We start from the raw sequence: 20,739 nt of genomic DNA, 5'->3' as shown, positions 1-20,739 counted from the left end.
AAAAACAGAAAATAACATTTCCCCTGAGATTGAGCATTAAAATCTTCTCTAAAAATTGTATTTGTATACCACAGACTGATTTGATAACATGAGTTTGGTGACCCAGGATATTGGTCAGATAATAGAAACAGTAATGTTTATAACCAGCATTTCAGAGTATGGAAATGCAACAGTGGTTTGGAGAGAATATCTAGTAAACTTAGGTTATAAGGGACCAAAAAAAAAAATCCCGTATAATCTAAGTGTAGTGTATACACACACACACACACACGCACGCACGCACACACACACACACACACACACACACACACACACACACCCCTCTAATGTCCTGTCAGGACTTCATACTCAATGTGTCTAAAATGGACTTCATTTTTCCCCCAAAGTGACTGCCCCTTGTGGTCTCTGTTTTTATTCAGGGTGGTAGCATTCTTTGTTATGCAGAGCCTTGGTATACAGCAAGTCCTTTTAATTCAGATCCTTTGTTTCAGCCTTGATAAAGACCTTGATCATGCTGATCGTTTCTTCATATTTCTGGATCAGTTTCTTTTCTCACTGTTAGCCTTGTATATATTTTAGATGCTTATTAAACCATACCTAGACTACTATAATATCTTTTTTACTAGCCCCAACTCCTTCTTATGTGTTGTATGTATCACTTCCTGTGATCATATCACCTTTTTCTTTTTAAAAAAATGTGGTCAAACCTAACACCTGCAGCTGCAATTCAGAAGTGTTTGTGCACATAAACATCAGATGAAAACATTGTTTAAAAACAATGAAAATCTCCAGGCCCCATTGGATAGATTCATATATAGTAGTTCTGGGCTAGGACAGGAAACTGCGTTTTAACAAGACACAGAGTCGATTCTCCCGCTGGTGTGCCACAGAACATCCTCCAAGAAATACCAAGCTCTTAAAAGAAAATCTGAGCCCCTTAGTTTTGCCCCTGAGCGGTTTTGGTCCCTTCACAATTTGGCTATTCTGTATTTTTCCAGCTTTCTCTCTTAAAATCTGTCTACATGAATCCTCCATTCTAGCTCAGCTAGCTGATTCTTGCCTCAGCACATGTAGTTGCCTATTCCCCCCCTCCTTCCCTCCTCCATGAGGCCTGCCATTCCCTGCTCTTGTTGAATTTGAAATTCCTCCTGCCCACTTCAGCATCTTCTATGTAGCTTTCACTGATTACCCAGTTTGTGTTGATTTTCCCTCTATTGAACTTCACGAAAGTATTTTTCTGTGCAGTTTCTTTGACAAGTGATTACATACTACGTTGTATCTTTTCTTTGTTCTTAAAATACTTTTTTTAAATTTTAAGATGACTTAACTTGTCATATTTTTATCTTATTTTCTCCCAATAAGATTTAAAACTCTTAGAAAAGGATATTTGTTTTAGCTTACTTTGTAGTACCACCAGAATCATCATGTATAGAACATTGGGCCAAAGTTAATATAAGGTTGATTTGTTTTGAAATTCAGGTACTGTATTTGGGGGCTTTCTGATGGTCCTTATTTTAACTACTCATGTTGATTAGCATTCTTTTGAATGTAGACAACATATGACATAGACAACTTAATCAAAAAATGGAATGTATTGGCTCACACAACTGAATAGTATAGGAATAAATTTGATCCCAGGAGAGGGGCTTTATCTAGGACTCAAAAGAAATGGCCAGGGCCCCAGTTTATCTTGTCATTTCTCTGCTCATTTCTTCAGTTTTTAGGCAGGCTTTTCATTCATATCATAAGGTCAACAGGCTAACAACTCTCAGAGCTTTATGTTCCTTCAATTATAAACATCAGGGAAGAAAAAGATCTCAGTTCTCAACAATTTAAGCTGAAATCTTTGAATTGGGCCTGCTTGGCCCGGTTGTCCTAGTTTGAGTCACATGATCATTGTTGAACCATTCTCTCTGGTCATGGCAGATTAAATGAATTGACTCAATTCATTCAGTTTACTCCAAGGCTCCAAGTGGGTCATTCCCACCCAGATAGTTCACCTGGGAACTTGGGTGTGCCTGGAAGCAGCCGATCCGTGTCCACTGCCTTCCTCCTTGCTTGACTGTGGTAGACAAGTTTGTGTTGCTGTTGTTGCTCAGTTTTTGAACTGGGGATTTGTCTCTTCCGTTCTACTTCAGCCTTCTCAGTGTCTTAAGAACAAGTGGTTTAAAAACTGGATCCAGACTGTATAATTGTTTCATATTGTAGTTTGTTTTCTCTAGAAAACTAATCAGAAAATAAAGGAATAAAGTAGATTTGTAGCATCTGTATATTCATTCAGAACTGTTAATGATTTGTGTCCTTTTTTTCATCTTCCTTAGGTTCAAAACTGGTCAAATCAATGGTGATTTGCTGATATACCACGTCTTGTTGACTTTAAAGCCATATTATGCAAAGCCATATGAAATTGTAGTGGACCTTACCCATACTGGGCCTAGCAATCGCTTTAAAACAGACTTTCTCTCCAAGTGGTTTGTGGTTTTTCCTGGCTTTGCTTATGATAATGTCTCTGCAGTATATATCTATAACTGTAACTCCTGGGTCAGGGAATATACCAAGTATCATGAGCGGCTGCTCACTGGCCTCAAAGGCAGCAAAAGACTCATTTTCATAGACTGTCCTGGGAAACTGGCTGAGCACATTGAGCATGAACAGCAGAAACTACCCGCTGCCACCTTGGCTTTGGAAGAGGACCTGAAGGTTTTCCACAACGCTCTCAAGCTAGCTCACAAAGACACCAAGGTGTCTATTAAAGTAAGTTACACTGCCTGTTAGGTAAGTGATTCATCGCCTTGCTTGACTAACCAGCCAATCTACTAGACTCCCCAGGGCCCTTGTAGTACTGTACAGCAAATGTCAAGTAAGTCCAGATGGAGGAAAGCCAAGCTTTCTGTCTTCATGGAGGACCTGCAGAAGGCTGGAGAGGTGTCCACTTAATATAATTTCCAGGTTGGATTGGAGGCAGGAGAGTAGTATAGAGTGGGCGGTTTGCTGCGTATCTGTCAAATGGCAGGAATATATGAGGAGTGGGAACTACCTATTGAGAGTTCTTTTGATTATTACATGCTTTTTAGCAGAGGATGAACATGAACCTTCAGGATAACCTTTGTAATTATCCATAGGATCTCAAGCTTTTAAAAACTAAAAATTTTTTTCTGCTGTTTTCAGTTTCTTTTGACAGCACCTATCACAATTATTATTGAACCTGTTTGAATATATAATGGTGGTAACTCTTCTTTAAATGGCAAACATGGTATTTTGTTTGGTTGGTTGGTTTTTGAAACCTCTCATTTCTACATAAGGAAATTTAATCCTTTTCTACTCTACCCTCTTGCTGCCATTTTCCAGGTTGGCTCTACTGCTGTTCAGGTAACCTCTGCTGAGCGAACAAAAGTCCTGGGGCAATCAGTCTTTCTCAATGATATCTATTATGCCTCAGAAATTGAAGAGATCTGCCTGGTGGACGAGAACCAGTTCACCTTAACTATTGCAAACCAGGGCACACCGCTCACCTTCATGCACCAGGAGTGTGATGCCATTGTTCAGTCTATCATTCACATCCGGACACGCTGGGAGCTGTCGCAACCAGACTCCATTCCCCAGCACACCAAGATTCGGCCAAAAGACGTCCCTGGGACACTACTCAATATTGCGTTACTTAATTTAGGCAGTTCAGACCCTAGTTTACGGTAGGTTTTTTAAAAACTCATTTCAATCTTATTTAAAGTTTGTTGGTTTTAAAAATGAGATCAATTAATAAATTTTTAAGGCAACCTCTACCTTAATATTATAAATTGTTAGCAGCCATTCTAAGTAGGTAAACCCATGAACTATGTAAATCTGAATGGGGTGATTTATACCAACCCAGTGTTCCTTCAGCTTTCATCTGAAACATACAGCATGGCCATTTTGGTGGGGATTTTTTGTTTGTTTGTTTTTCTTTTTTAAAAAAGTTTTTTTTTCTACTTCTAAATAAAATTTCTCCTTTTCTGAGTTCTCTAATTTTTCCCATATTTAAAAGTACATCACTATTTAGCTCCCTTGCAATCAAATAAGATTATCATTATTTGAAAAGGAAGGCTTAATTTTCAGTAATTCAGTAACATTACATAGTTTCTGCAACTGTGTAACTTTAACAAAATTCTTGAAAGAAAGCTTAAGACAAATATAGATGTCAGATGAGCAGAGTTATAATTGGATCTGGTTAGGTTTAGTATCTAAATGAATGCGAAAAGGACAGGGCCTTTGGCATCAGGAGTTTTGGTTTAAATCTAGACCTGCTGCTCTGTATGACTTTGGTCAAGGTACTGAAGTTCTGCAGATGAGCTCTAGTTTCCTGCCTTCCTGTAAACTTACAAAAGTTTAATAAATGTGTGGTAGCAGAGCATAGCATCTAGCAAATAGTTTGTGTTTAACAAATATTTCCTCCCAACTCCCCACCGGCCCCCCCCAACCCTTTCCTCTCTCTGCCATGGTCTCCACACCACTTCCCTCTTCTGCCCCTCTCCTTTTCATGTTAAGATAATTTTTTGCCCCAAGTACCTTGGGACTATCAGGTTTTTACAGATATAAATTCTTGGCTTTGGAAAATCTTCCCTAGGGTATAATATAGCTCAGGTTTTATAAATGGGTTTTTTAGAATTCCAAATCCTCCATAATTTAAAAGGAAAAGAAATAAGCAAGATTTATTTATCTGGATGGTCCTTACGGAGTCCATGAACTCCCAGAAAATACAAACAAAATTTCACATATACTTACCTTTCATTATCTGTGAGGAGTCTGTGACACCTACTCCCAATTTGAGGAATCCCATTTCTTTATAACTGTTGAAATAACAGAGTGAAAGTCACTGTCAAAATAGCATCACTCAGAATTCCTTGGAGTTAATAAAAGATACACAAACTTAGAAACAATGAAGTTAATATTTTCCTTTTAGGAAAATGGAGCTATGTCTGTCTTGAATTTCTAGTTCCGAATTCCTTGTAGAAGAGTGCTAGCAGACTTCTAACAGTTATTAGCTTGAATGAACCTGTATTCTTCTCTTGTGAAATAAAGCAAACTAACAGCTTCTGCTTTTTGCTGAAGCCTGTCGTTCCAGAGAAAAAGCCTTGAGGCAGTGGCTTTTTCCCCTATGTGATTATTACGTAAATATACTAGCATGATAAAAGTTCAGAGGTAAAGAAAACCTGAAATTTACTGAGCAAACCATTTGTTTTGCTGGATAGGGGAGAAAAATCTAAATCTAAAAATTGAGTTTTTTGAGCTGTCTCCTAAATTAAGTATATTTTTAGACATTTATAGGGAAGACTTGACTGACTTTGGTTCTGATGGAACCTGGATATATATTACGGTTTGCATGCTCTTTATTTTTTTTTAATTCAGTGCTTTTATGTATAATAGTAGGAGTTCACTTAAGGAAAAAATGGCACGTGGGGGTAGGTACTTAATTATATTAAAAAATTGTTTGACCTCTAGTTTGTAGTATAAATTGTAGGACACCTAGAAGGAAATTTGGCAGATTCTAATGAAAGATTTTAGCATTGTAATTTTATGAGGACCATCTCATTTCTTGTGCTCCTGGTTATAACTAGATCTAGTGAGAAGGGGAGCCACAATTTGAGTTTTGGCCTCACTGAAAATATGGTATGCCTTATTCTGACTTTCTTCATATTGACTGATCTTAAGACCATAAAATTCTCATATTTTATATCCCAATGGAATGTCTTTTAGAAAGGCCTTATATTCGCTGTCGTTAGGAGCCTCAGAGTTCTCTTCTGATTATGTGGAGAATTTTCCTTTAAAAAAATATGATTGCGGGGTATTTGGGATTTACCATAGGATTACAAAATCTTATCTCTGATTGATCATAAAATTTTAAAATAGTTGATCTATGCTTGGTAACAGAATCATAAGTTGTATGTTATGAAAAATTTGAAATTATAAGAAAAAAGTTTAAAACAACTTAATTTGTGTTTTCTCCTAGGTCAGCTGCCTATAATCTTCTGTGTGCCTTAACTTGTACCTTTAATTTAAAAATTGAGGGCCAGTTACTAGAGACGTCAGGTTTATGTATCCCAGCCAACAACACCCTCTTTATTGTCTCTATTAGTAAGACCCTGGCAGCCAATGAGCCACACCTCACCTTAGAATTTTTGGAAGAGTGTATTTCTGGATTTAGCAAATCTAGTAAGTAATGATTTTTTTTAAAATACTAACAACGATTCTAAGAAGATTCAAAGACAGTCCTTTCATTTCAAAATTTGCCAATGAAATCTTTAGTATATTTCCACTTCTTATTTTTATTTTTTGTCTTACTGAAGAAACTTCATGGTAGATCACATTGAGAAATCCACAAAAATTTTGGCAATACATGCACAGTAGGAAGATTTTGATATCTTCTATGTCTCTGCACACTTACAAAGTGTTTTTCATACTGTGTTTGAGATTAGCGTATTTCTCTTCTTAGCAGGTTATTCCAAATGTGTAAAATATCTGTGTTGTCTCCTTGATTTTAGGGAAGTAGTCATTTTCTCTTTACTTCAGGTTGAGTTTGAACTGTGATTTTATTGTTTATGTATAGTTCATGGAGAATGCAGTGGCACAAAATACAAGGTCTAGAGTCAACTCCTGACTTGGCTTTCGTAAATGTAAATTTAACATCTATTCTTTATGTCTATCCATCCTCAGACCCTGTAGTAATATAAATGTTGCTTTTCTTCCAGCTTATTTTTGGACATTTTCTTCCCCTCCTTTTCTCTCTCCATAATACATAAAACTTTTTAATACACTCAAACACATTTCTTGACTTTTCTGTGTTAATTGAAAGCTTTGGAAATTCAGTAAGACCAGATCACCGTGTGTTTTTACAGCAAGAGATGTAGGATTATAACTCTAAAAAGAAAACATGTAAAACTTACAAAACAAGACAGGTATAAAGCTTTATTAAAACAATATTAACAAAGGTTTCAGTGAATGGACACATGTTTTGTGTTCCTGGATGAACAGTTCTTACCAAATTATTATAATTCAATTAAGTCCCTTCAAAATAGCTGTGAGAGTTGATTAAGAATGAGGCTTTAAATGATTATGCTATGCATTTCACTTGAAAATACAATAGCTAAGAAAATATTGAAAAGAAAGAAAAACTGAGAGAGGCTTGTAGTCAAAGCTAAGGTTTTTCCAGTAGTTAAGTATGAATGTGTGAGAGCTAGACCATAAAGAAAGCTGAACACTGAAGAATTCATGCTTTTGACTATGGTGTTGAAGATACTTGAGAGTCTTTGAACTGCAAGGAGATCAAACCAATCAATCCTAAAGGAAATCAATCCTGAATATTCATTGGAAGGACTGATGCTGAAGCTGAAGCTCCAATCCTTTGGCCACCTGATGCAAAGAACTGAGTCATTAGAAAAGACCATGATGCTGGGAAAGATTGAAGGCAGGAGGAGAAGGGGACAACAGAGGATGAGATGGTTGAATGGCATCACCAACTCAATGGACCTGAGTTTGAGCAAGCTCTGGGAGTTGGTGATGGACAGGGAGGCCTGATGTGCTTCAGTCCTTGGAGTCGCAAAGAGTAGGACACAACCTAATGACTGAACTGAACAGTAATTAAAATGAATGTTCAAAAATCAGCAGTCAGATCACTTTAAGAGAAGCATGTTGATAAAGAAGTAACACAGACTAACAGGGGGAAGATTAAATCAGTTCAGAAATGAGGAGGCTGAGAAATGAATCAAGTTGGGTCTTCATCTTAACGCCAGACCACAAGATGATGCCAAAATAAGTTCTAACTATTTTTAAGAATTGAATATAAAACTGGAACCATTTAAGAAATAGGAATAATATTTAATTACTTTGTGGGTGAGTAAGGACTTAAGAAGCAAAAAAGTAATAGATTGAAGCAAAGGAAATGGTGAAAGTTCACTAACAAATTTGAAGAAATTCAGACTGAAAGAATTGTTCAGTCGCTCAGTCGTGTCCAACTCTTTGCAACCCCATGGACTGCAGCACACCAGGTCTCCCTGTCCTTCACCATCTCCTAGAGCCTGCTCAAACTCATGTCCATCGATTCGGTGATGCCATCCAACTGTCTCATCCTCTGTCATCCCCTTCTCTTCCTGGCTTCAATCTTTCCCAGCATCAGGGACTTTTCTAATGAGTCAGTTCTTCACATCAGGTGGCCAAAGTCTCGGAGCTTCAGCTTCAGCATCAGTCCTTCCGATGAATATTGAGGACTGATTTCCTTTAGGATTGATTGGTTTGATCTCTTTGCAGTCCAAGGGGCTCTCAAGAGTCTTCTCCAACACCACAGTTAAGGAGCACCAGCTCTTCAGTGCTCAGCCTTATTTATGGTCCAACTCTCACATCCATACTTGACTGCTGGAAAAACCATAGCTTTGACTATATGGACCTATGGTGACAAAGAAAGATTAAAAAAAAATTCAGTGTTGATGTCTTTGGAATTGTGAACAGGAGCAAGTTTTCTAGAAAGTAGTTTGGATGTGGATTTGGAGAACCTTAAGGATGTTTACAGTTTTTGGACTCATAATTCCTAAGGAATTTATCCTAAGGAATTAATATCTATAGGTTTATCATAGCATTATTTTTTATGTAGGTTTTTAAAATTCAGGTGTATCTTATCATCAATAAAGTGCCAGAATCTTAAATAAACAATTTGATTAATTTTTACATGTGAATATATTACAAAACCCTCTCCCAGATCAAGATACAGAACATTTCCAACATCCAGAAATTTCCTCTCTGGCAACCCATTCCCTCACCAACAGTAACCACTGTTATCACCTCTGTTGCCAGAGATATATTTTCCATACTTTTGTGCTTCACTTGACATTACTTACAATAGCAAAACGCTGAAGCAATCTAAAAGTAAACACTGAAGAACCAGTTACATTATTCTTCTATGTAATCTTCATATCATGAAATAATATGAGGCCATTAAAAATGTTTTTGGTACAGAATTTCAATTTGGGAAGATTGAAATGTTCTGGAATGGATGGTGGTGATGGTTGCACAACAATGTGAATATACTTAATTCCTGTGAACTGTACTTTTATGCTATATGTATATATATATATATATATATATATATAAACATGATTTTAAAATGCTTTGGGTACTCTTGGTGAAGTTATATAGGGAATCTTTGCATTAATTTTGTATCTTTTTGTAAGTTTGGAGTTACTTCAAAATAAAAAGTTACAAGATGTCCTTCCTTGAAAATTTTTTAATGTTAAGTAAATCTCAGTGTAGTATATAGTGAAATAAACATTCAGAGCATACTGTGTGCAGAAACCAACACAATATTATAAAGCAATTATCCTCCAATTAAAAATAAATTAAAAAAACATTCTGTATGTAGCATAACTCTTAATTTTTGTGGAGGAGTTGGGATGGGTTACATGTGTGTAACCCGTGAATATACAGTATCTCTGTATAAATTTGAAAGCCTATGGAGAGGTCAAGTGATACAGCAATACATTGATACCAATTTCATTTTTACGATGATACTCTTTTTTTTATCAAAGTTCCTATGATTACCAATATTCCTTTTAAAATGAGAATAAATGAGAATAAAATGAGAATTTTTAACTAGAAGAGAAGCTGTTAAAAGGGAGAAAAGTAAGATAAGACTTTTCAAAAATTGGCTTAATGACTTTGGAGGTTACTTTCTTTAAGGCTTGTTCTCTTTCTTCATCTCTGTCTTCAGTAATATATTTGCCAAGTCTCTTTTCTCCTGGCCTGATTCTAGGTTATGGTCATTTCCTTTTACATTTTTTCCTCCCAATCTTTTATTTTGAGATAATCATTAATGGCATATTTATGGACCATCTGTGCTAATAATGTAATTTTTCCCCCCCCAGGCATTGAATTGAAACACCTTTGTTTGGAGTACATGACTCCATGGCTATCAAATCTAGTACGTTTTTGTAAGCACAACGATGATGCCAAGCGACAGAGAGTTACTGCAATTCTTGATAAGCTGATAACAATGACCATAAACGAGAAACAGATGTATCCATCTATTCAAGCAAAAATATGGGGGAGCCTTGGGCAGGTATTGAGTTTTCTTAAATATTTATCTAGTACCTCCTTGGTACAGATATTTATCTGATACCCACATTGTGCAAAGCACTGCGCTAGGGATATAGCTATAGAAAAGACAGTCCCCTTTTTCAAAAAGCATGCCAGACACCCACCTAATCCCTGATCCACTTCAGAACTACAGGAGTCTGTGTCTCAGAACCAGAGAAAAACTAATTATTCTAGCACTCTTCTCCATAGCATTATTACAGTCACCCCACAGAGTCCTTGATGTGCAGAACCCAGAGGTGTTGAGGGCCAACTGTACTATGCCATTTCTTAAGTGAGGGACTTTGATATCTGCAGGGGGTCCCGGAACTAATCTTCATGGACACCAAGGGATGGCTGCATGTAGAATTTAACTGTGAGAGTCTGATACTGTTTCTGATAAGTAGTGCATTATAGTATATTCTAGTATTGTGTATACCACAGGTATCAGTAAATGTTTGCTAATGATGTTATTTGGGCCTCCTGCTCTCACTTATAGTTCTATTTTAAGAATGCCAATATTAAAATAGTATAATGTAATTTCTATCTGACAAGAATTATGCTACCATTTCTTCAAAGTAATCACTTAAGGAGGCAATACCCTTATTCAGATAATGCTGCAAATCCTCCGCATTATTTTAAACGACCTTGGAGCCAGTTTTGCAGCTCTACAAAACATTTCAGTACTTGATGTCATTTCTTATATTTTAAAATAATTGTACCTTATACTGCTGATACACTATTGTCTTCGAGAACAGAGGTGCTTTAAAAGTGAGTGAAAATAATACACGTAGAGATTTAAAATTTTTGAATACCAATCTCTGAAGGAATTGAGTGACTGCTCTCATCCTTTTTGGATACTTTATGATAAATTTCTGACAAGTCTCTAAATAAAACCTAGTGTTTTGGAGGCCTCAGGTAAAACAGAATTTTCATGTTGATTGGACTGCTCCTTGAATTATTTTTAAGTTAAAAATTAAGTTGGTAGAATGGCTAAAACATAAGTTAACCTTTCCCTCTTCCACTAGATTACAGACCTCCTTGATGTTGTACTAGACAGTTTCATCAAAACCAGTGCAACGGGTGGCTTGGGATCAATAAAGGCTGAGGTGATGGCAGATACCGCTGTAGCTTTGGCTTCTGGAAATGTGAAATTGGTTTCAAGCAAGGTAATCACTTTTCCTTTGTCTTCTGGGCTATGGTTTGATATATCTGTTTTCGTTTTTTTGTTTTATAACAATCACTTTGAAAAGAAATTTTTTGTGATAAAACTTCTTAGCTCCCATTAAAAATTTTTTTTTGCTCCTTTACAGGTTATTGGAAGGATGTGCAAAATAATTGACAAGACATGCCTGTCCCCAACTCCTACTTTAGAACAGCATCTCATGTGGGATGACATCGCCATTCTGGCTCGCTACATGCTGATGCTGTCCTTCAACAATTCCCTGGACGTGGCCGCTCACCTCCCCTACCTCTTCCACGTTGTTGCTTTCTTAGTAGCAACAGGGCCGCTCTCCTTGAGAGCTTCCACACATGGGTTGGTCATTAATATCATTCACTCTCTGTGTACTTGTTCACAGCTTCATTTTAGTGGTAAGTTCTAGGAAAGCAGTGTGTGTTTTTACCAAGTCCTTTCCCCATTTTATACCACCTGATTAGCCTTGATTACCTATTTATTTATTAATATTACGATGCCTTCACACCAAGCTGCTTATTTATATCTATAGTAATGACATGAAATACAGTCGAAATAGAAAAAGAATGAATTACTTTCATTCCATCTCAAGCCACAGCTGAGATGTTCTATGTACATTTTTCATGGAAACTCTCGTAGTTATCACCTAAGCTAAAAACTCAGCACTGGTTGACAGTGTTGCTTTCCTAGTATGAATTTGTAGATAGGGAGTTAATTGATGAACATGAAGCTAATGTATCCAGAGGGTTGATTGAGGGAACACTGTTAGGTAATTTGATACGATATTCAGATTTTATAAAGTCATAATAAAATATGTGAAACTTTAGAATTTTTTTTAAAAAATTGTATCTTTAGTCTTTACTTGTTCCTTTTCTCTTTTACAGAAGAGACCAAGCAAGTTTTGAGACTCAGCTTGACAGAGTTCTCATTACCGAAATTTTACCTGCTGTTTGGTATTAGCAAAGTCAAGTCAGCTGCTGTCATCGCCTTCCGCTCCAGCTACCGGGACAGGTCATTCTCTCCTGGCTCCTATGAGAGGGAGACTTTTGCTTTGACATCCTTGGAGACAGTCACAGAGGCTTTGTTGGAGATCATGGAGGTACAGAAGGCAAAATGATAAGAAGCTAAACTCATTTTTAAAAACCCACTGGTGCTGTATAGAAGAAATACTGTTTTATCCTGTTTTGCACTAATGCTTAAATAAAAACATTCCCATAGACTGTGTTTAGATGTTTCTAGAAACATTTACGTACATAAATATATTCAGAGTATCTTTTTTTTAGGCATGTATGAGAGATATTCCAACATGCAAGTGGCTGGACCAATGGACAGAACTAGCGCAAAGGTATGTCCCAAATTTAAGTTGCAAAAGTATGTATACTGTTGAAAAGATAGATATTACTGCATAATTGATATTCTAAGTAATTCTATGTATTTATATGTGTATATATATAAACACAAAGGTTTTCATAAGCTCTTTGAATTTTTTAATTGTAGATTTGCATTCCAGTATAACCCATCCCTGCAACCGAGAGCTCTTGTTGTGTTTGGCTGTATTAGCAAACGAGTATCTCATGGGCAGATAAAGCAGATTATCCGTATCCTCAGCAAGGTACTTCCCCCTCTTAACCAAATATTTGTGGTTCCCAAGTTGTAAAGTATATCTTGAATTTTTCTAAGGGACATTTAAATTTTTTTTTTAATCCTTCCTTCTTTATTTATTTTTTTTTTAATTTTAAAATCTTTAATTCTTACATGCATTCCCAAACATGAACCCCCCTCCCACCTCCCTCCCCATAACATCTCTCTGGGTCATCCCCATGTACCAGCCCCAAGCATGCTGCATCCTGCGTCAGACATAGACTGGCGATTCAATTCTTACATGATAGTATACATGTTAGAATGTCATTCTCCCAAATCATCCCACCCTCGCCCTCTCCCTCTGAGTCCAAAAGTCCGTTATACACATCTGTGTCTCTTTCCCTGTCTTGCATACAGGGTCGTCATTGCCATCTTCCTAAATTCCATATATATGTGTTAGTATACTGTATTGGTGTTTTTCTTTCTGGCTTACTTCACTCTGTATAGTCGGCTCCAGTTTCATCCATCTCATCAGAACTGATTCAAATGAATTCTTTTTTACGGCTGAGTAATACTCCATTGTGAATATGTACCACAGCTTTCTTATCCATTCATCTGCTGATGGACATCTAGGTTGTTTCCAGGGACATTTAAATTTAAATTTAATAAAGTATCTTATATGTTGTTTATTGAACCTTTAAAAATGGGTTTTGATTATCTATTATAATTCTTTGAAGTGAAGCCTCTGTAGAGAAGATATCTTTAAAAAATTAAGTATTTCTTTTGGCAGAAGGTACTCTTACTATTTTATTATAAGCATTTAACTAGATGATAAGATGAGCCTTACCTTTCTGAGGTGGCTCAGTGCTAAAGAATCTACTTGCAATGCAGGAGAGGCGGGTTTGATCCCTGGATGGAGAAGATTGCCTGGAGAAGGAAACGGCAACTCACTTCAGTATTCTTATCTGGGAAATCCCATGGACTGAGGAGCCTAGTGGGCTACAGTCCATGGGGTTGCAAAGAGTTGGACAGGACTTAGCAACTAAACAACAACAAAGACTAGCCTTATATAAAATTATGTAATATGTAATTGCTATAACAATGCCTGACTTACTATATTAGCATATAATATAGAAATACTTTTTAAAAAGATTGCAAATGTACTTACTAGCTACCAAGATCACCACAGCATTGGAAATAATTCTTGCACTTATTAAATAAGGAATTGTTCCTGAAATAATTCTGAAATTCGGTTTAGGAGTAAATGTTTTGTTTCAATGAAAGTAACATAAAGAATTCTGTTTCTCTAAAAGGCTCTTGAGAGTTGCTTAAAAGGACCTGATACTTACAACAGTCAAGTTCTGATAGAAGCTACAGTAATAGCACTAACCAAATTACAACCACTTCTTAATAAGGTAATTACTGTGTAGAAAATAAGTGCATTTATTTTGGGTGTTAGTGTTAAATGTTATTTTCTTTCAAAGAGTTCAGAAAATAAGATGGATAGAGAAATTACAAAGAAAAAGCTGTAGTTAAAGTAGAACGTCTCACCTTAAAATTCAGTTGTTTTATTTACATTAGAGGAAGAAGGTGAAGTGCTTGGGTACTGTCTTATCAGTGCTTAAAGGAAAGATGGATATATATTCTTCATTCTTTCATCCAGTTGAGCATCTGCTATGTGCCAAGTACTGTTTTAGGTGCTAGAGATATAATACTGAACAAAGCCAATAAAATTATCTGCCTTCGTGGAACTTTTATTCTGGAATGAATGTGAAAGTTGAGGAGTAGCGAGATAATAAAGTAATTAAAATACATGATACATTAGTTGGTGATCATTATTGTGGAGAAGTGTAAAGCTGGGGTAAAGCACACCTGATAATCAAAGGAATTTGGGTGCTAAGTGAAGATAATGTTTAAGGGAATACGATAATAGTAGCCACTGTTTTAGGATGGTCTGAGCTCATATCAGGTTTGTGACCTCAGGCAGGTCATCTGTATAACATCTGGACCTTATGTTTCCACATTAATAAATTGACTAAGTAATGGCGTAGTATTATCTTCCAACTCTAAAGTTGTATTCTGTGAATTGAGTACAAAGATATGCCAGATTGAGAGAGCTTACAGAGAAATAAAGACCTGTATGTTCCTGGTGTTGAGCTATATGTTCTACAGACATTCTAAAATGGCCAAATTGGGATTCTTTCGCTATTCCAAAATTGATATTTTTGTGTGCACAGTTAGAAAAAGACGCTGTGCAGTGCTAACTGTAAGGTCAAACTGAATGGAATGCATCTGGTCCAGATGCTTTTTTAAAAAGTCTTCCAGCTCTTCTGCCTCCTGCTTCTCACCTTTTCCCAGCAAAGGAGGATAAAAAAATTCAGAAGTGATTATAGCTCCCTTAAGGAGAAACCTATTACAGGGAGAACTTAATCATCCTCGATGCTTACCTAAACACCCTGGATCCGAACAGAACTTAGGGGTTTAGCTAAGGAATTTCCCAATCCCAGTCAGGATCCGTTGGGATTTGTTAAGGAATTCTAATTGACCATCTGGACCTATGAGCCCAAGTTTTCAGATCTGTATCAACTAATGCAGATGTTAGTTTCTGAAAGCAGAACAAGGGAATGACTAGAGAAAGCAGGGTGAAAATACAGCTTAAAGGACTTGGAATCACATAGTCCAGAAGCTTGCACCAAGTACAAGGAATTAGCTCAGAAATTACTCAAACCTATCTCAGAGCTTTCTCCAAAAACCATAAAGGGACAAAGATTCAGCAGTGCAAGCAAAGATCAGATGAATCAATCCAAACTATTATGGAAGACTGGAGGGGAAAGTTTTAAGCAATATTCTGGCTTGACATTTGAATCACTCTCTAACAACTAAAATGATCCTTTTGCTTAACTCCACCTTTAAAGAAGGCTTAGATGAGGGTTTAGCTACTCTTGTCAAAGACAGTCTAGGTTGATCTGAGTGACACACAAAACACTCTTGTTACTGGCTGACCAGCTTTTCAAAACCATTAAAAAAAAAAAAAAGAAGAAAAGGGGGTATCTATGAAAATTATGAACCTTCAATTGCACCACTTTATTACCCAATGCCAGCAGAAAATTAACTGACCCCCAACCAATTTAATTCCCAAAACAGTAGAGAAAGCTTGAAGAAAAAAAAAAATCTCTGTTTAGAATTCTTGTCCTGAGGGCAGTAACTCCTACTAGGAGGACCTGATTTTCTCTCCCTGTGCCTTGAGACCCAGAGCTCTCTGGATCACTTATCTAGACTGTCTCTTAATTGCTGAAACTGAGGTGGGGAAAGGAAAGAAGCTTTTTAAATTTTCTTATTCCAACTTATTTACATTTTGTTTATATTATATCTGATTCATGACTAAGTTTAGAAAATGAAGGTATTTCTCTCATTGTATCTGTTTGGATATATGTATGTCTCAGTATGTTTCTTTATCTTTGGATAATATTGAGGTTAATTTGTAAAATGAGCTCTAACCTAACCACCCTAAAGAAAAATAAGCGCTTGCAAACCGAGCAGTTCTAAATACAAGAGAAATTAACCTAAGTGAATTTCAGGTTCACGTGAATTAAGAAATATTCAGTATTAAGTACCTGATATTAATATTTGTTGATCTCATTAATATAGACATGCTTAAAATATTAAGCATAATATTTTCATTGTGCCTAGGTTTAATATGTTAAATAAAGTATTGTTATATCTGTTACAAATTTGTAAGCAAGGAAAGTAATTCAACTAAAAAAACTTTTAAGGAAAGAAAGTGTAAATGAGATAGGGACTTTTAGATAAACTCTATTAAGGGGCTACCCCAATGGCTCAGCTGTAGAGAAGCGCCTGCCAGTGCAGGAGATACAGGTTCGATCCCTGGGTCGGGAAAATTCCCTGGAGTAGAAAATGGCAGCCCACTCCAGTACTCTTGCCTGGAAAATACCATGGACAGAGTAGCCTGGTGGGCTACAGTCCATGTGGTCAGGGAGTCAGACACAGCAGAGCGCTCATGCGTGATTTCTTGTATCCCGCAATGTGTTCTGATGAGATGGTGGTGTATCTTACTAACCTGGAGTGCGTCTCCCCTGCCTAGGACTCCCCTCTGCACAAAGCCCTCTTTTGGGTTGCTGTAGCCGTGCTACAGCTCGATGAGGTCAACTTGTATTCAGCAGGCACTGCACTTCTGGAACAAAACCTGCACACCTTAGACAGTCTCCGGATATTCAACGACAAGGTAAACAAGCTTTCGGTTGGTATTTCAAAATTATGCATGTTAGAGTGTCTCCTTCTTTTTTTGTTGTTATCTTTTAAAATTAGAAGAGATCCATCTTTAAATATGAATTTCTGTGTAACTGGTTGGGAATATAATTCCTTACTAGCTCATAAAAATGGTTTAAACTTTGCATACTTTTTTACGTAAAAATAGCAAAAAATAATACTTGCCCAATATTGGTAAACAGAATAAGGATAAAAATATTGAGTAATGATAATAGCTACCTTGCTAGGCTCTATGCTGTCTTATGCACTGTACATTCATTAACTGTAATTTCATAACCCAAGGGTAAAGGTTAGCATTCCCCACCCCTACTTCACTTCATGAAGAAATAATCTAAAAATAAGCTCACTTTTATTGAATTATGGTACTTAATGAGAAATAGGTAAAATTAGAAGCAGATAAGGAGTTTGGAGGCGTCTAAAGGAAACTTTCGGATATTTAATTATGCTAGCTTTTTGTTTGCTTAATCCCACTTTAAAACATATTAATTACATCACCACCCCTCTTAACACCTATTAGTCTTGATTGAGATTTGATTTTGGTTTGCAGAGTATAGTAAAAGAAATACAATAGTAATAAATTTTATTCGTTTTCTCTTTGGAGAAAAAAAAGAGAAGCATCTAGGAGAAACAAGAGGAATTTTAAGATAGATATGCATATATAATAAGCGATTTGCTTAAAGCAAAATTAACAGAGCTTGTGAGAAGAAAGAAACAGACCAGAGCATGGTTTTAGGTGTGAAGATGCCTGGTCTAAGCATTGTTTGTTTTGTCTTCCAAATAGTAGTGTACTGTAGACCCAGAATAGCTGGAGCTCTGGGAAATATGGAAACAGAATTTTAGATGTAGAAATTATCTTAAAGTTTTGTCATCCATTTTATAGGACAGAAAAGAACAAAGAAGTCAGGTAACTTGTTCATGTTTGTACATCTGATTTGGAACTAGAATCTCTCTTTCCTAATCCCGTTGCTCTTTTCTGGAGTGGCCTTGGGACAGTGGTGGTCAGAGAGATGGCTAGCTATTGGCCTTTTGTGTGAATATAGGATATTTGTAAGTGAAGTGTTTGTCTAGGAATATCTGCCTTGGCATTTTCATTGCCAAAATAGACCCATTAGCAGAAGTTAATATTGACTTCAGTGCCTCAGAATACTAGGAATCAGTTAATAAAGCTTGTTAAAAGTTATCAGAATGAAAGATGAATAAGGTCTGAGGATCTGTTATTTAACCTAATGACTATAGTTGATAACACTGTATTATAATTGAAATTTGCTAAGAGAGGAGAACTTAAATGTTCTCCCCCAAAAAGGGGAATGGGATATAAATAAGTGAAGTGATAGTTTATTAACTTAACAGGAGAAATGTATATGTGAAAGGATATACATTCATTATTCAAATCATCACATTGTACACTTTAAATACCTTACAATTTTGTCAGTTATACCTCAGTAAAGCTGAAAAAATATATATGCATTGAACTTATAGTAAGTTAATACTTTAATATTTATGTAATATTCTACAACTTACTTTTTTTTAACATTATGAACATCTTTCTAAAGCAGGTATATATACACACACACACAAAATTTCATGTGTGTGTGTGTGTGTAATTCTTCCTCATGACAGCAGAGTATTTTACAAAATGCATGAGCCACAACTTATTTAACCATTGCCCATTAATGAACATTTGATTTGTCTGTTATCTTTTTTTATAATAGAAAATGCCACTCTAAGCATCTCTCTGCATTTATTTTATAGGCTATAATGTTTTTCTTTCTTTGAGGTAGAAACCTAGACAGACCTGAACATGACCCTAAGTACTTTCAGTTTTTGCTTTAAAATAAAATCTCTGTGTATAAGAGAATCACAGGGCTTCTTTTTTTTTAAATGCGAATTCCTGGGTCTTACCACTTCCCATGATTCTGAGATGGAACCCAGTACTTTCCACCCTCGAACAAGCATCATCAGTGACTTTAAGGCAGGTATTCCTGAAACCACACTTTAGGAAATACTGTTAAATACCTTAATTTAGAGGTCAAGTTACATAGCATTTTTGAGTTTCAGTTCTTTGTTTTACCACACTAGAATGTCAAATTCGCCAGGGCTAGTAGTTTTTGTCTGTTTAGTTCACTGATACATCAGTCAATTGATCAATCTGTAAAATGGAGCTAATGTCTGTTACACAGAATTGCTTTAAGGTTTCAGTGCAGTAATGTTCTGTGTAGCAGGCATTCAGTAAATATGAGTTCTCTTCATTCTCTTGAGTATCCAGTCATAGTACACAAAGTGCCAGCTACAATTCAATGCACAGTCTCATTTAAAATAACAGTATAGGTTTTTAAAAGTCACCAGGATATAAATTGACAGTCACTTATTTTGCATTATAAATCAAAGCTGTTGTATCTTCCATCACCTTATTCCCTACATGCTTGACTCTTTTGCACTAATTTATTTGTAGTACCTTAAATGTTCTATGGTATTTTGTAGTCATCTGAAAATAATTTTTCTCAACCTGAAAGGATTATTTACCTTGTTATAGCTGTTGAATGCAAACAAAAACCAATTAAGTGATCCTTCTTGTGTGAACCCCATCAACCATCTCATGATTATTTTTAATAGAGTCCAGAGGAAGTGTTCATGGCAATCCGGAACCCTCTGGAATGGCACTGCAAACAAATGGATCATTTTGTTGGACTCAATTTCAACTCTAACTTTAACTTCGCACTGGTTGGACACCTCTTAAAAGGTAGAGGCATTGTGTCAAAATATTTTTATGAAATAGTATCAAGAAGCCAGAAGTAACTAAAATAATTGATATAATTTGGCTCATATGTCTTACGTTAAATGCAAACTATATCTTAGTGAGTTATGTTTTGTTTAGTATGTATTTTAATACAGCCTAATTTCCATATCAAATACCAAATTTCCTTTAGAAAGCAAGGGAGTTGATTGTTATACAATTTCCAAGTACTGAACTTTCTAATAGCTGTTCTAGTAGTTAATGATACTTAAGTATCTTTTTGGTTATCAAAATAAGACAAATTACAAATTAATAAATGTTATTTGAGTAACTCATGTTAGAAATTTGAGATTTGACCAGAGATTGTCTTAACTTGTTACTAATTTACTGTTGTTCAGTCCTGTTATTACATACCATAGGACCTCGCCCTCTGGTCCCCATTCTCCCACCTCCACATTTCTATATTACTTACAGCAGTGATCTCCAGTTATTCCTCAGAGTCAGCTCATTCAGTTGCCCACCTGACTTTACTCCCTGTTTCTGACTTCACTAAATGTTAGCTTTGGTTGATTAATCTGGTACAGGCATGGCCCAAAACTGCATTTAATAGAAATGGCATATAGGGTGAGTCAGAAGCAAAAGCACTGTAAAGTATAGCCTGGGATAAGTAGCTAGCATGAATTGCTGGTTTTAGATTTGGTCAAAATTAGAGACTCAAGCTAGAACTTGAATCTGCAGTTTTGTATCAATTTAAATGATTGAGACTTGAGGGATCATAGAGGTTCCCCCAGGTTTTTAACCAGGTACACACACACACACACACAGAGGTTCCCCCAGGTTTTTAACCAGG

General features: G+C 36.2%; 1 protein-coding gene across 31 annotated transcripts in view; it reads left to right on the top strand.

The window, feature by feature from the left end:
* NF1 (neurofibromin 1) overlaps positions 1–20,739 on the top strand; it is a 253,657-nt gene that overhangs the window by 205,908 nt on the left and 27,010 nt on the right. For all 31 annotated transcript variants that reach the window (XR_009595501.1, XR_009595495.1, XR_009595494.1 and 28 more), the window contains 12 exons: positions 2,322–2,754; positions 3,349–3,689; positions 5,984–6,186; positions 9,885–10,078; positions 11,121–11,261; positions 11,406–11,685; positions 12,172–12,386; positions 12,571–12,632; positions 12,785–12,899; positions 14,182–14,283; positions 16,971–17,111; positions 19,769–19,895. Coding sequence is in view for 14 of the 31 variants with exons in the window: in XM_060395256.1 (XP_060251239.1) it covers positions 2,322–2,754; positions 3,349–3,689; positions 5,984–6,186; positions 9,885–10,078; positions 11,121–11,261; positions 11,406–11,685; positions 12,172–12,386; positions 12,571–12,632; positions 12,785–12,899; positions 14,182–14,283; positions 16,971–17,111; positions 19,769–19,895 (2,354 nt within the window). In the remaining 17 variants the exon portion in view is untranslated. The remainder of the gene's footprint in view (positions 1–2,321; positions 2,755–3,348; positions 3,690–5,983; positions 6,187–9,884; positions 10,079–11,120; positions 11,262–11,405; positions 11,686–12,171; positions 12,387–12,570; positions 12,633–12,784; positions 12,900–14,181; positions 14,284–16,970; positions 17,112–19,768; positions 19,896–20,739) is intronic.

The sequence above is a fragment of the Ovis aries genome, chromosome 11 (genome assembly GCF_016772045.2).
Source record: "Ovis aries strain OAR_USU_Benz2616 breed Rambouillet chromosome 11, ARS-UI_Ramb_v3.0, whole genome shotgun sequence".
Classification (NCBI taxonomy): Eukaryota; Metazoa; Chordata; class Mammalia; order Artiodactyla; family Bovidae; genus Ovis; species Ovis aries.
This window is presented reverse-complemented; position numbering and strand designations above follow the sequence as displayed.